Here is a 16,151-nt window from a genome sequence, read left to right on the forward strand (position 1 = left end):
CAATGAAGTTTCTCTCTTTTATGCCCCTCAGGTTTATTTAATTGTGCTATATATGTGAATGCTTTACATCAATAATATGCGTTTGTGTGTTAACTACTCTCGGCCAGCTTTCTCTTGTAAAATAAATAATGTATCTCAGGGGACTTCCTGTTTAAATGAAGTTAAAATACATAAAAAATGCAATTCTTCACAATTTAACTGCTGAATATTGAGGTGTTTCACAGTTTTAATACTCATATAGTAAGTACTGATTACAGGTCATATTAGCAGGCTTTCATAGCCCACAACAACTACAATGCTGCTGCTAATTAACAAAATCAATAAACATAATCTGGGGTAACTGTTCGTGTCCAACACTGTAAATAAAAGGCAAAAGCTTAATATGTTTGGATCATATTTTGTTTTATTGAAAATGTACATCAATGGAATGAAACTAAAGTAAAATATTTAATTATTTGTAGTGTGGGAAAGTCTTTGACTACAAGAGGTGGTGACTGATACTAGAAAAATTTATGGCATTTTATGACACCAAATGTTACTTTACACTCAGATTCACGTCCAAAGGTCATAGGTAATAAACCACAAGTCTCCACTTCAATACACAAAATATTTCCTTATAAATTATACAAATGCATGAGTATCTTTTTAATACTCCTATCTGGAATTGAGGTCAACTCCATCTTACACTAATATTTGGCAAAAAAGGGAGCTGAAATGATAGGACAGAGCAAATATACACTAATAATATGCACCATTTGAAGAAAACATCAATGAAGTTGAAATAGATTGCAAAACTGAATTATTAGGAGATTTAAAAAACAAACAGGTCAAATATCAAAGAGGTAATCAAATAAAAAGATGCATGCAAAAAATATAGAATAGGCCGGTGAATATTAAAGCACAACGTGTAATAAAAAGGCCATTACATGTGACCTCCATGGTATTCAACAGTGACTTGTAAACATGGGCAACATCAAATGGAGTGGAAGTAGGAATATTGCTTTGGCTTTTGCATTAATTTACTTTTAGTGTTCAGAATACCTGAAGGCAGGTGGTTTTCATTTAAAACTGGACTTGATTCGAGAAAACAACATGATTACTCATTCATAACATGTTATACATAGTGCTTCTTGACTTGATGAGTTCGTCTTTAATCAGCAAGCCTCAATGTTTCCGTAGCATGTATTAAGAATCCTATTGAAAAGATGAGTGCATAGTCCAGGACATTGTAATTCAAATTATTTCACAGGAGTCCTGTAAATGTGTGTGAAACCTAACTGATGATTTCTATGAACTACAAGCTTCTCTTTATATACATTAAGACATATTAGCAGATTTAAAACTGTGCCCGGTTCCCAACCTGCATGGGTTTAGAGCTTCACTCGGTCGTCAGAAATACCATGTGAGTCGACATAAGGCCATAATCAAAAAAATAAAAAAGGAGGAGATGCGATGGGGAGAATAGAAAAGGGTCAATACAGCGAGAAAAACGGGGAGAGGTGAAGGATGCTTAGTTCTTGCTGAAGCTGCAATCCTCCCTTCAGGTGGTCAAGACAGATTAAAAGAAGCTGAAGAGACAAAGAAAGAGAAAGCCGGCAGTTAGAGAGGTGGCAAAGCAAAAACTCTTACAAAAAAACCACACGCTTGAGATATAGAAGTGCATCTGAATTCAGGTAGAAAACATATCTATGTTTGATTATCGTAAATACAAAGTTAGGTGGTAAAAATCCCTGGGAGCATAGTTGTTCAAGCAACACAATAAAGCATAAAACTGTGAGATTATATTGTGCCAACTGATGATGCTGCATGATTGTTAAACTGTGAAATGATCACATCTTGCCTGTGGTCCAGTTTACAAAAGAAAAAAGGAGTTAATAATTATCCAAATACGACAATAAATGAACAAGTGCGCATATAATTTCCATCAAGTGAAAAGGTGTTAGTAACAGCCCAAAAAACAAACAGTGCACATATAAACATAAGCAGAGGCCAACAAGGAGAAGCTGAGGTTAGAGCTGCAGAGAAACACAGATACACATTAATCAAAATGATAGCAGAGCAGGTCATGATTGAGAAACCCTGAAGGATGGGGTCCACAAAGCCTCTGGTCACATTTGAGGTACTCAGTACCCACAAAGGCCGGTCCCTTAGCAAAGCTTGAGGGCTGAGGGCCTACTCAGTGCAGAGCCAGGGATTACTGCAAAGGAAAGTGAAACCACACAGACCAGTGAGCGGAGGATTAGAGAGGAGGGAACGGCTCTTTGTCTTGATGTATTTTTACCCTGGTAGCATGTGGAAAGGTGTTTTTATGCAGCAATGTCTTGAATCCAAGAAAATTGTATCCTTCATGAGATAATACAAGCAACCTTGAACTTTGAAGTGTTGAAAAAATAATAACTGATCATCACAGTAACGCTTATTGGCATCAACATTCATTCACGGTTTTCCAATTAATAACAAATCAACCTTCATCCTGCAAATCAAGCGTACCCACTTTCCCCATTTGGGTTTATTAAAGCTCCTCTAATCTCCTAATTTAAGGCAATATTTTTCATACACAATGATTATGGCCACAATTGTAATATTTGGTGAAAAATTGGCCTTTATTTTCTTTGGAGATAATATGTCTTTTGTGTGTAACACGAATACAAACACTGGTCCCTGCAGGACAATGGACAGTATAATGAATTACTTTTAAATGTGCCTTCATAGTAAGTAAGAAAGTTACAATTGCACTGACAACATTAATATATACTTAAAAAACATCACATTTGTGTATAAAAAAGTGGAAATGTGAAAGCTAATACAAGTATGCACATAACACATGACAATGAATGAGGTATGGGAGAAGTGGCAAAGAGATTAGGCTCACAACTACTCATGCATCTGGATAAAGTGAAGCAGCGTCAGCAAAAGGACATAAATACCAAAACAAATCTCAAATTAAATTCTTATTGTAGGTCTAAAGTCTATAAGGTTGAGGTAATAATTAGTCATTAGATTTTCATGAAATCAAATCCCCTTTTTGATATTATTTCTGCATTTCTGGTGATAATAGTCTACATTGTTAGTGGCGGGGTCCGCCGTTACAAAGGTGGATTAATAAATTCCATTCAGAAATTGCTGTTACTTGTTGTTTATAAAAGTGAGAATCACTGTTGTGATTGCTGTGCTTTAATCTGAAGACGGCTCAATACTAATTTAATCCATCGTCGCATCAATCATCAGTCGACCTAATTCTTTCTTTACTGTAATCTTCTGCAGATCTTTGTTTACACTGAGGTCCTAACTGTCTGATGCGCGTTTCACTTTACCCTCAACACACGTCTGCCCATCACTACAGTAGCCATGTATGTTAATATTCAAAAAGCTCACTCCATCATGCAATTAATCACTTAATATAAAACAAACATGGAATGCATTACTCTGTAAATTTGTATAAAAAAGGTCAAGCCAAACAATTGCTTGTAAAAACCATATAACATACAAGCGCCATTCAGCAAAAACGGCCAGACTGATAGCAATGCCCAGCGTCTTCCAGAGAGCAGGGGGGCATGTGGAGGGTTGGATTAGGGGGGGGGGGGGGGGGGGGTACTGTAAAAAAGATGATGGGGTGGAAACTCATTCACAGCAGGATGGCCACAAGGGAGCACTTTTTCTACAGGAATCCTAAGCTGGAAATGAGAGAGAAGGGCTGTTATTGCTTTCTTTTGAGTTAAAACATCATCACGACACACACACTGTTTGACATCACATCAATATTAGTGACCAGGTGGTATTTAGAGGAGATCGTGCTGAAAGGGTTCGAGTGCACAGAGGTGAGGGTGCAACGGTCGTCTATTTCTTGGAATCAGCAGAATAAATGTATTTCATATTTATAGGATTTGTTCCACTCCTGAGCTTTAACAAACAATGGGTTTGATTGTCTTCATCGTCAAACAGCAGCTTGTCTTTGTCCATTTTAACAGTCCTGAGCTGCTTGAGGAGTTTACAGATTGCGAGACAGATGTCTTCATTCACTTCTACCCTCCCCAGTGGTTGAGACTCAACAACATCTCTCTGTGGATTTGGCTTTTTTATCCACTCAAGAGGGAGTGGAGGCCGTCATATGGCTGCGAGATCAACAAAACATGTCATCGCTACAAACAGAAATGGGCCCCGGGGCTGTTTGCTGCTCTGGTGTGGCCAGTTAGTCTCAGTTCAGCCTTGAATGGTTCTTTGTGGGACTGCACGGCTGGGTGGCGAAGGACTTTGTAGAGCCACAAAAAAAAAAAACTGTTGTGGATTTAGGGAGGCAGATGGGGCAGTTTATCAAATGGGTGTGTGGGGAGCTAATAAACTGGTTGATTTAGAAGCTGGCACAAGGACGGTAAACACTGCCAGCTCAAGGATATGATGGACACAGATGTTAACAGTGATATACTGTCAGCCTGCACTCGTTTATTAGAATTACTGGGCCCATTTATGGCACTTTATTACATATTAAAAGTGCCAATTAAATGCGTGTTAGTTAACATATTTAATAGCTTTCAAAGGTTAATTTGATTGTGGTTGAATTCTAATGTGGAGATACAGAAAGGCAGTTGTGTGCACATCTCGTTCTATGTTTAGGCCAGTTGCAGGATGTCAATTAAAAGAAAAAAAAAAAAAAAGGTGAGTATCTGCAAACTGTCATTTAGGTGATGTTTATTCCTGACTTGTATTTTAGAGTAATTCTTTACTCGTGTACTGGTCATAAGTTAAAAGTCAATACCTGGCTGATTTTTCATAGTTATATTTTGAGATGGTCGGTGGTGTCTTACCAGAAAAGATGCCCCATGCAGCATGCAGCAAGTGTGGGAGGAGTTAACTGGAAAACATTACGGATGCAACATGGGTGACACATGCACTCACAGGACACATTCACATTTACACAACAAGCAGTAATTAATAATTGTGTCATCTGGAAACTGCAGAAAAGACTGAAAGATAAACATAAATATTATCCGTGTTAACACTTGAAGTGCAAGACCTCTTTAGTTTAATCAGGGAACCACAGACAGAGCTAAAGTTGCACAGAGGCCCCCTTTTTGGAAGAGAAACTTTCGAGGCCGAGCTCATAAAGAGAAGAAGTGGCTGTGAAGAAAACAAATGAACAGGGAAGAAAATAAAGCAACAAGAACCTTTCTCAGTGCAAGTGTCTTCCTCCATTTCTAACAGGCACGGCATCACATCAGCTTCAACACAAAACCAGGAGTGGATTACCAACATGAAGGGACCAACAATGTCAACAGCACTAAAGTTACTCAAACACATCTGGCTTCAAACACTGCCTGTAAGCATGAAACATGCTGTGGAAAACAGTCTCATACGCTCACGATTAGTGAAAGAACAACAGAATTAATGTCAGATATACCAGGAAAGACAAATATGGAAAACCGAGTTCATACTGTAGATTGATTAAAACCAAACGAGTGGCCCCTGTGAGGAACAGTGTCAGATCGTTTCCACTGAAACGATCTGACACTGTGAAAAAAATGTTTGTTTATCAACTTCCTTTCAAGTTCATGGAGCTGTCCAGTAATTGTTAACAGAGTTGCAATTAAGTTATTTACACAAATCTGTTCAGAGTATTACATTTCATGATGAGGATTTCTGACAGTTGGCAACTTTTCAACTATTTAGTTGAAGACAGCAAGGCATTGTCACCAGTCCCCACCCCCGCTCTGCTCCTCGAATGATAAATGAGGAATTCTGGTCAGCTCTCTCAGCATTGAACATATTCTCTGTTATTATACGGAGGGTAAACTGGTGCATCAGCCTCTTTCAGAAGATCAGAGTGAAAAGTCTTCGGCTTAGCCAGAGCCTTTAACTTCTCAACACATTAAATTATACAAATATCTGGCGGATTATAAGCGAGTGGTGACAGAGAAACCGCTAAGCGATTGATGACATTAGTGGGACAGACCAAAATTAAGTTCTGCCTGCAGCACATGTGCACAGAGTGGAATGAATGCTGAAGAAGTTTATCAGGACACAGCTACATATGTTAGTCTATTGCACAACATAAGAACCCCAAGGGAATGTACCACAAACGACTTCTCACTTATTGGCAATGATATTCATGTACTCATTTGGCAAATGATCCTGAAACGTCAATGTAATAACATGTGGCCTTGTTCCTCTCATGTTCATAGGATCCAGCCTTTTCCAGTCCTTATACAACTGGAGGTGGTAGATGCAAGGACAGATGTGAGGAAGAGAACAATACTTACTTTTTCCTCTCTTTGTCCCTCTTGAGTGTGGTGGAGCCCCCTGCCTGCTGGGCTTGGTTCTGCAAGAGCTCTGCGGCAGTCTTTTTCTGTTTGAACATGTTGAGCTCGTCGTCCAGGGACTTCCTCTTGTCCTCCAGCTTCTTTTTCTCGTCCTGGTGGAGCTTCTTCAGACGGTCAAACTTCTCATGCAGCTACGTGTTGGTGACAAAAAACACAATACTTTGGATTATTCAAAACGACAGCAGAACCTTCTTTAAAACGAGTGATGCACGTGATATTTCAGGATGATGTAGGTGCAGAGTTCGATGATGATGATACCTCTTTCTCCGCCTCTTTGAGCTCGCCCTCCTTCTCTTTGACTCTTTGGACAAACATTTGCCTCATTTCTTCTTCTTTCTTCTGCAGCTCGCCCATGAACTCGTTCCTCTTAGCTTCGTACGTCTCCTGAAGACTGACACGGGAAAAAGGAGAAAGGGAATAAAATGGAGTGACAGCAACATTTAACTAAACAACACACCAGATGAAGACACAAAGAATTTAATGTTTTAAAGATAAATGGATGCAGAAAAATGCATGATAAAATAGAGAGCAGAGTAGAGGTGGAGAACATGAAGATGTATGGGAGCAGTCTACTACCTGAAGGGCTTGCTGTCGGGGTCTGTGTCTTTGAAGCCCATCTCCTCCAGTTTGCAGCGGCGGTAGAGCTCATAGTGGCGTGTGTGAGTCTGCTCTCGCAGGTCCTCCATGTTCACTCTAATCAGCATTTCTCGCAGCTTGACGAAGTCACAGTGATTCTCGTTTTCCACTGTGAGAGACACACATCGTAGTGACACGTGAGAGCTTCACTCAACACATCAGATGGCTTCCTACTCATCACGAGCTATGTAATTAGCAATAAGTGTACAATAGCAGAAACAGCAAACGAGAGCATCACCTAACGTTTACATTCATTTACAGCAAATAATCGAATGAATTAAAACATGAGCGAGAATTTCACAGACCCAGTCAGAACAGAATGATGTTCACTTCCTGTGGCTTGTTTATTGATTTTGTTACCAGACTGAGCGCAACACTCCCACAGACCGTGTGACTGTGTGTGTGTGTCTGTGTGTGTGTGCATGTGAACTCACATGACGTCAGTCTGTGAACAGAACCACGGTCAGATAAAGGACAGAAATATTTAACAGTTGGTAATTATTAGTAGAGCAATGTTTTTCATTCAATCCAGCACGTTGTATTTCAAATGAAACAATGACTGTGAGGTTAAAGTGCTGACTCTCAGCTTTGAGGATATTTATATATAATATAAAACATTTCTACACAGATCATTGGACGTGAATATAAACACCCTAAAATGAATGCTAAAGTAAATTAGCCTCATAGTCAACAATACATTTTAGCTGTAAAGTAGAGCTGCAACAGCTAATCGATCAGTCAATCGACGGAAAGTTAAACAGCAACTATGTTTAGAATCGCATCATCATTCTAGTTATTTATCAAGTCTGAGGTTCTCGCTTCTCTCATGTGAGGATTTGTAGCCTTTATTCTGTTTTATATCATTATAATAAATGTCTTTGGGTTTTGGACTGTTGGTCGGACAAAACAAGACATTTGAAAATGTCATGTTGATGAACATTTTTCTCTACTTTGTGTTTATAGACCAAGAAATGAATAGATCTACTAGCTTTCTATCTATAATACATTACCCACTCCGTAATGTATTGATCAAGTAAGTCAATAATAATAAAGCGATTGACACATCATCAGAGACATTACATTACTAGATCTGTAGGAACTAAGAGCTGATGGCGCACTAACATACAGTGTAATGGGAGAGAGGGTGCTGCGGCTAAATGAGGTTATGTAACAGCTCATCGACTAGTTTGCAGCAGCTGTTAGAGCCGAGCAGGAATACGAGCTGCAGAAGAGGGAGCACGCTCTCATTTCCTGTGCAGGATGTGACCTATGCTTACCCTGCACCGTCCCCCAGGGGTACTGCCGGGCCTTCACCATCTTGTTCCCAATCTTCACCTCCTCTGTGCTCCCCACCACAGCAAATGGCAAATGGCTCTGTGGAGCAGAGGTAAAAAGCAACGTTGGTGTGAAACAATCTTCAGAGCGTTCATGATGAACATTTTATTACTCAAAAATCTGAGAATATTACTGCTACTATCTCATTCATACATGCTCAGGATACATTCCTGATGGTGGTCAGACTGTAGATAAAGAGCCAAGAGGCCACAGTCTGACCTCATAAACAGCTAAGTGAGCCCTGGCTCATCTGTCAGTGAACACAGGCCCTTTCCCACACTGCAGGCTTCCTGCCGAGCGAGCCGCTCTAAACTCAGTCCTCCCTGCATGGAGCGGCTTCCTGACAGCCTGAGCAGACGCAGACGATGACTGTCCCGATTCTACATCACATGTTGTTTATGCCACTAACGCATGACGGAATGTATACACCAGTTGTGACACTTACGTTCATGGTGGAGTTGATCTCTGCCACAGACTCGTCATCAGTGGGGAACTGGTAGATCTGCACTCCGTTGCTGACCAGCTCGCTGGTGATTTTGATTTTGAATTTAGCCAGCTCGCTCTTGGAGATGGCGTCCGACTTGGCGACGATTGGGATAATGTTGACCTGCGGTTGAGCAATTAGGAGATCGACACAATGACAAGGTGCAGACGACGCTTTCTGATACGCTGCTAAACACTAGATGTCTGTCAGTGGAAACTTTTTTTCAACACTATTTGCATAGTCCAGATTTGGAAAACAGTTGATGTATTTTTAAAAAGTATCACAAGGTTAAAAGCTAAAAAATACTTTTAGAAGTAGGATCTCCACCAGCATTCAGGTTTAGTAACAGTTATACGCTTCTACTCATTTCTTTTATTTCCCAGGATAATCTGTGCTCTCTTCATCATTTCAACACATCACAGTAGCTCTTTGTAGCTCCAGGCCTTAGTGCATCACAAACAATTACACATTCTTAAGGACAGAGATAAAAATAGTACATGCAGCAAAAAAAGAGCTGCAGGCTTCCATCTCCTGCTTCAGATCACTTAAAAGCTCTCCAAACATGGTGTTAATAGTCAGACTCAAATGATTTAAACAACATTTGTGCTGTCCATGTTATCCAAACGGAAAAGAAACCTAAAAATACAGGCAGGGTCATTCTTATATATGCACTTACAACGATCTGATGAAAAAACGAGACCTTCCCTCCAACACGACTATTTCCTACGAGCTCCATCGCCCACACATTTCCAAATTATTTGCTCTCCAACCAAGGGCCCTTTAAACAGCAAGGGACGCCCAGGTTCATGTGAACAAGTAATACTTTACTTCACTCCTGAGTCTGGTGGGGAATGAACATCTTGCTCATGGACACTTCAGCAAGAGGTGAATGTGTAAACAGAGGAGGCTCTGCTCTGGATCAGGCCGTTGTGAGCACTTGCCAGAGGGCCCAGCTGCTCTGGCAAACACTGAGCCGACTCTTTGTACAAAAGCCAGGAGATCCATGCAAATAAGCTACTGTGGAAAGGCCCTCACAAAAAAAAAAAAAAACCCGAGGCTGACTGCATTTCACAGCTGACCTACACCGACGCAGTAACAAGACCAGAGCCAATTGGCATGCAGGCAGATGGCCGAGACAAGGTTTATGACCCATGACTATAGTAGATAGATCAAATGCTTCACACAACAATGCAGTGCCAAAGGATTCACCTACAGTACATCTGTCACATGCTACAGTAGCTCCATCCATGTTTGTAAGCATTATAATAGTTATTCTTCAACATCATTCTTCTGCAGCACAATGGTCCTTCTAATTCGACGCAAAAAAACAAAACCCAAAACAATACAGAAACCATTCAGGCTATAACATTTGTGAATCTTGCCAAATGTTAAATAAACTGCATGTGGCTTATATATAAAAACAAAACAGTATTAAACCCTAACACTAATGGGACACTAAACGGATGGAAACACCCAGGATCTGAATAAATGATCCCAAAGCTTCAAAGAAACAACAAAAACTAATTCAACAGGATACTTAGAGACATAAAATGGCGTCTGGTTGATGATAATAGTTTGAGGAAGTGAAGCAAAGCTCACCTTGCTATCGAGTTTCTTCATGGTCACCAAGTCCAGGGATTTGAGCGAGTGTCCCGTGGGAGCGATGAAATACAGGCATGCGTGGATGCGGGTGTCGTGGTAGCTGTGTAGCGTGCGCTTTATTTTCAGCTCCTCTTGTAGATACGCTTCAAACTGGGCATCAATGAACTCCACGATAGACTTGTAGCTATCAGAGAATGGGAGAAATAGGAAAGTAACATGAGCGAACACATGACCAGAAACAAACACAAAGAAACACACAGCTTGTGTACATACTGGAGAGTATTCAGCCAGTTCCAGTTCACAGTATACGCTTGTGTATGTCGTTATTTATTCTATGACGGTAATTTGATACTGAACAATTTGTGAAACCTAGAAACAACTGAAGCCTTCCTATAACAGTGAGCTAATGTAGTTGCAGCTCACGTGACATCTCGCCCTAAACTTCAGAGTTAAGCTTTGTTCATACTCGTGCCGTAGCCTTTCATCAGTGAACTAATAGTGACAGTCACATGACCGCATCTTGTTCAATCTAGTCAAACACCAGAAAAAGAGAAAGCGTCTACATCTGATTTTGGTTTGTACGAGTGGATACGATGAAACTGCTGCGGAAACTCCTGGAGCTGGAGACTTGATTCCACATCCTACGGGTCGGGTACGGTTTCATTCAGGATGGGAACCGAAGGAACCTGAGCTCCCAAAAGGCTCAGAGCTCTCACTGAGTCGTTGTATGTCTGGAATGTAGTGTGCGTGATCGAGTGGGGATCAGACCTCTCCCTCCCTCAAAGAAGTGACATTTGTCCAGATTGAATTACCTGTCTTCTTTGTTGATCTGGTCTCCGAAGCCGACGGTGTTGACGACGGTGAGTTTGAGGCGCACGTTACTCTCCTGGAGCTCATAGGTGTTGGATTTGAGCGTGACTCCCGGCTGGTTGTGCTGGGTGGGCTCGCCCTCAAACTTGGTGTTGAACAACGTGTCCATGAGGGTGGACTTCCCGAGACCCGTCTCGCCTAGACAACACGGAGAAATGTCATCGTGTTACTGGGATCCTAGGAACCTTGATCTTGGTTTCCTTCCCACTAAACTGTTCTCTGCATCTCCATTCAGTCAGCTTCTGATAAATCTATGCTCAAGCTGATCAGAAAGTTTATTGGCCGCATTATTTAATGGAATGCAAGATTCAATTTAACATATTGAAGATGCTCTGAACAAAAGAGCTCCCCACGGAGCTTATTTACTGATGAATTCTGCCATCCGTTTACTGTAACGAGGCCGTCATATGACTCAGATAAAGAGCTCCCTCTGTAAGAAATTCTATTTTTATTCCTCACAGCCTGACCTACAGTCTAAGCATGATAGCCCATTTCAATGCTCCACATTTCTAATCTTCCTTCAGAGCTCAGCTTAAGTCGCTATAGAGAAGTCGCTCATGCTAAAGGAAATTTGGCATCTCTTTTAAAGAAAAACGAGGGACAAACTGGAAAGAATTGCAGTCAAACCTCCTATAACCTATAATAAAGATGACATAATAAAAACCCTGTGCAGAAATGTCAGTCGTCTGTTAGCCCAATGGAACCAATCATCTCCACATTTTTGATTCCCTTTTTGGAATTTTAGGCCACAACCAAAAACATAGAAAAACAAAGATCACATGTCTTTGCCTCAAGTAATGCTTGTACTAATGTGCACTTGTGAGTCACAGCATTCAGAGTCTGCAAGAAAAGATGTTAGTCTCCTGCATCATCTTTGCTTTCATATTCTTGAATGTAGTGCACTGTTTGTTCAGAGAGTTATGGTTTGGTTGTTATAGCCCCAATATTAAGTAATTATGACATTAGTTTTGTTTACATTATGAAAAACACATTATTGTTGGCCATATCCACTGTTCACTCCTACACAAATATAAATAGACTCAGTGTATCCACAAAACAGTCTTCAGCTGGGAGGCTAGTCGAAAACATCACACTAAAAATGGCCACCAGCTCCACCTATCAACAATATCTTAAAAACATACACATCGTCGTAGCGTAACTAGACATCTAAACAGCAACATAACACATAAAGATAGCATACATTGCATACAAGGTCTTAGAGAGCAGTAGCAAATAATGACCATTGATATGTGTGTGTGCGCGTGTGTGTCATGTCTTCCACTCTGTGTAAACTAAAATTAGGAGATGTTTGGGGAAAAAACACACAGAAGGCAAAAAAAGAAAACATTGCCAACCAATTGGTTAGAAATTTCCATTGCTCCTCTTGGAATTCATGTGCCCCTAAAATAACATTATTCCAAATAGCAAAGAAATGTTTGACAGCATACAGCAGCCAGTAATGCAATGTTAGCAAAAACTGAAACATCTTAAGTTCTAGCCAGCACTCACTGACACAAAAGGAGTGGAAAAAATATTAGAAACGCCTCTCAGTATAACCCAATACAATGAAACGGCACCACAAACTATAGCCCTCAAAATGACCATAAAGTTAAATAACAGCTTAAAGCTTGAGTTTATTGTGTGACTGTTGTATTAGATTCCATTAGTTGTAGCTGGGTGCACCTCATGAACTGGCAGTTGAGTATATGCGAGTGAATAATCCTGGCACTGAAGTTAAAAAATATCTGAGCATCTCACTCATCGTGGTAACTAGCGCTGACCGGTCAAAAGGACTCTAAGCAGGTCAAACACAGAGCAATGTGCTTTGCATCTTGTGGAAAAGCCTGACTTTCATTGAGGCAAATAAGTCATCTTTTAGCCTCAGGAGAGAGAGAGAGAGAGAGAGAGAGAGAGAGTAAAAGCATGTTCACGCACGACATACTCACCAACACAGAGGATGTTAAAGCAGAATCCGTGGTTGACAGATTTGTTGACCAGCTGATCAGGCATGCTGTCAAAGCCGACATGGCCTGCCAGAGGGACAGCACGAGCACCTTCACCCTAAAAACCAACATTAAACATCAGATTTATATCGACCACTGACCACCTTATGCATTGAAATGCCTTGTTAAAAGTATGGCTTCTCTCTAACACTCTACAATTATCATATACATCACAATAATTGTTGTCCTGTGGAGAAATAACATTATGTTTTCCAAATTACACTCGAATTAACACACTTGCCACCACGTTTGATCATGTTAGAGTTTGAGAGAGACTTTAGGTACAATGTTGCTCACTTCCTGTTTCCTGAGTCTGAACTGTCTCCCCACAAACGAGACAGTTACAAACCACAATGTACATATATGGAAAGGTATCGCTGTCAATGTGTCAAGAGCATTTCAAAAACAACAAAGAGCTTTGACAATAAATATATACTTTACAACTGAAAGAATAAGAGACAAAAGAGTCCAGTTAGCCACCAATGTGTGTTTCTGAGGTGTCACTTTGACTTGAGCCCTTTAACTCTCTATTTTTGGCCGGTTGCACTTCCCTTTCACACTATTTTTGTGTAGAAGCACTGTTGTTACATGTGTGTGGGGGCGTGTGGCTGCTGGTGAGTATCTCCATCTTCTGTGAATCACATTTCGGCAGCCCACGTCTACATTATGAGGTGCCGGAAAGCAAAGTATTTCGATTATACGGCAAAGCAATGGCTCTCAACCAGCTAGACCTCAGCCAACAGGCTATTATGTGGCTTAACAATAACACAGTGTCGCTTAACTTGCTTTCCAATGTGGCTTTGAGAGGAAAACATTCCGCTGGTCAAGATGATGGTACCGGGCAGTTGTGGATTATTTGAATTGTTAGAATTGGGTTTAAACAGCTGAGGAAGTATTTGGGCTATCTGGGTGTAATGTGACTGGACAAACAGCCTTTTCCTCTTCCGCTGCAAGTGCAACATTCCTGAAACCATTCCTGCTTTTCAACACCCTTACAAGCCAAGTCACACACAGCGGGTTTCCATTCATTGGGCCGCAAAAGCGTGCTATTCTGAGCACTCTTTTCTGGGTGTAGTGGCTCCCCCCCCCCCCCCCCCACACACACACACACACAAAAGCCAGGTAAACTTTACACAATTCAAATTACAGGCTCGAAACGACCATAACCGACCAGAAATATGTTTGGTACAACAGACAACGCCCAACTGAAAGTTAACGGGATTTAACGTTATTTGAAACAACATAACGGAAATGAGCACCGTAGCTGTGCAGAAACTGGGGCGTTAGGAATGAATGGCGTACCGACGGCTCTGTTATAGGTTGTCCATTTCCCGTGAGCTAATACAGAAGATATGACACAGTGTTTCAAATATTTAATCCCCAAGAGAACCATTTGAAACCGTTAGTTTTAGCCATCGATATCAGCACAGGATGTCTGCAGGCGTTAACTTACGGAAATGGAGATATTTAACAGAAAGCAACGACTGAGCGACCTCAGGCCTTACTTTAAAACGATCTATTCTATACGATTTAGAAATGCACAATCAGTTTTCTAATAGCCAACCGCCACCAACGGTCGTTTTTGTTTGGCGACGTTCCATTGAATTTCGGTTGGAATATAACGTTCACCATGAACAGCGGCTGCTAGCTAACCTAAATATCTCCCAAACGTATTCTCTTACTTAACACTAGAAGTATATATTTGACATTGATATGGGATGGCAAACACATTTCAAGAGCTATGTGTTGATAGTGACGATGGCATCCTGAGTAAAATAGGTTACTCACCGCTTGCCTCGCTATCTCAGTTGACGCCATGGTGGTTAACGGAGGACGAAACCTCTGCCGCTGTCTCTAACGTTAGTTAGCAAAGGAAGCTACGCTGTTGACGTTACGCCGAAAGGTGGCCTAGTTGGAATGTACCACTATTCAACAGACTGTTTTACGACTGTACCACACTGTAAAAACTGTGCTCACACTGGGCATTGATAAACGCCAGATACAACTCGGCTCGTGTTTTGAAAAATGTCTTCCAAAAAATTAGGATTACAAATTAGCGCTGTCCACTGAGCTCCCCCCACATGATGCCTTTATGGTGTCGCCCAGTGCAAACTTGGAAGACCAGTCAATGAAAATTACAAAGGAAGATGATTAAATTCAGAAGAAACATTAAGTCTTGATATAACTTCATCGTTTTAAGTGCAGTCCTAAACACATATAGGATATGTTTGAGCCGTTGCAGAAGTAGGACTGATTTGTCAAAATGTGCATCTCTGAATAGAAATGTCTTTCACAGTAACGTTAGATAAACTACACGGACTAAATTCCTAAATACTTTATACTGTATTTTAGTCATGTACATGTATTGTAAATTAGAGCCGCAATAAGGGAGAGTCGCGTCAACGATTCAAAAACGCTTGATCGTCACGTGATTCACTTCGACTTCAGATGGTTCCAGGAAGTACTTGGCAGGCAACTTGAATAGTAGATATTTGGTAGATATCGGTTGAAAAGAGAGAGAGAGAGAGAGAGAGAGAGAGCTGCGATTTTTGATGATTAGTATTTACAGTATTAATATAGAGGAACGACATATGTATTTAGTTACATACATGTTTAATAAAATATACTAATATTTGAGGATTAGTAAGTGTAACAGCTAGAGTTATCTGCCTTGTTGACATATTTTATTCTAAAGTTGTGTAGTATACACATATAAATATATATATATAGGTATGGATCCGCAAATGAGTTGAGATTTACTATTTTTGATTGTTTTACAGTCAATTGATCTATGAACCGCCATTGCTGTAAAAATGGTCCATTGGAGTGAACGGAGATTACGTGACTCTTATTATACGGCTCTGGTGTGAAATATTTAGTTGGAAACGCCCATTCAAGTCCTCTTTG

The 16,151-nt window shown here is 40.6% G+C and overlaps 1 protein-coding gene across 7 annotated transcripts; it reads right to left on the reverse strand.

Moving 5' to 3' along the window:
* Window positions 1-383: 383 nt before the first annotated feature.
* On the reverse strand, window positions 384-15,175 carry septin6 (septin 6). Of its 7 annotated transcripts, none has more exons than XR_012957384.1 (11): window positions 15,033-15,175; window positions 13,188-13,302; window positions 11,184-11,379; window positions 10,369-10,555; window positions 8,731-8,892; window positions 8,228-8,324; window positions 6,891-7,059; window positions 6,573-6,705; window positions 6,255-6,445; window positions 4,803-5,216; window positions 384-1,568 (listed from the first exon to the last, which is right to left on the reverse strand). XR_012957384.1 is itself a non-coding variant. In XM_076103732.1 (11 exons), the coding sequence occupies exons 1-10, from the start codon at window positions 15,060-15,062 to the stop codon at window positions 4,846-4,848; spliced, it is 1,284 nt and encodes a 427-aa protein (XP_075959847.1). In that variant the 5' UTR covers window positions 15,063-15,175; the 3' UTR covers window positions 384-1,568; window positions 4,803-4,845. The 7 variants fall into 7 exon arrangements, 5 of the variants coding, with proteins under 5 accessions (XP_075959847.1, XP_075959845.1, XP_075959844.1 ...); XR_012957383.1 differs by having other exon boundaries at window positions 384-3,674; XM_076103732.1 differs by having other exon boundaries at window positions 4,803-4,849.
* Window positions 15,176-16,151: the final 976 nt, after the last annotated feature.

The sequence above is a fragment of the Anarhichas minor genome, unplaced genomic scaffold (assembly GCF_050575085.1).
Source record: "Anarhichas minor isolate MPS153535 unplaced genomic scaffold, ASM5057508v1 ptg000028l, whole genome shotgun sequence".
Lineage (NCBI taxonomy): Eukaryota > Metazoa > Chordata > Actinopteri > Perciformes > Anarhichadidae > Anarhichas > Anarhichas minor.

What these genes read in the sequence shown, in the direction of transcription:
- septin6 (XM_076103728.1), bottom strand. Translation starts at nt 15,062, where the DNA reads ATGGCGTCAACTGAGATAGCGAGGCAAGCG. An exon ending in CCCGACAGCAAGCCCTTCAG is followed by an intron (nt 6,706 to 6,890) that starts GTAGTAGACTGC and finishes TTCCCGTGTCAG; the next exon opens with TCTTCAGGAGACGTACGAAG. An exon ending in TCAAAGAGGCGGAGAAAGAG is followed by an intron (nt 6,446 to 6,572) that starts GTATCATCATCA and finishes ACCAACACGTAG; the next exon opens with CTGCATGAGAAGTTTGACCG.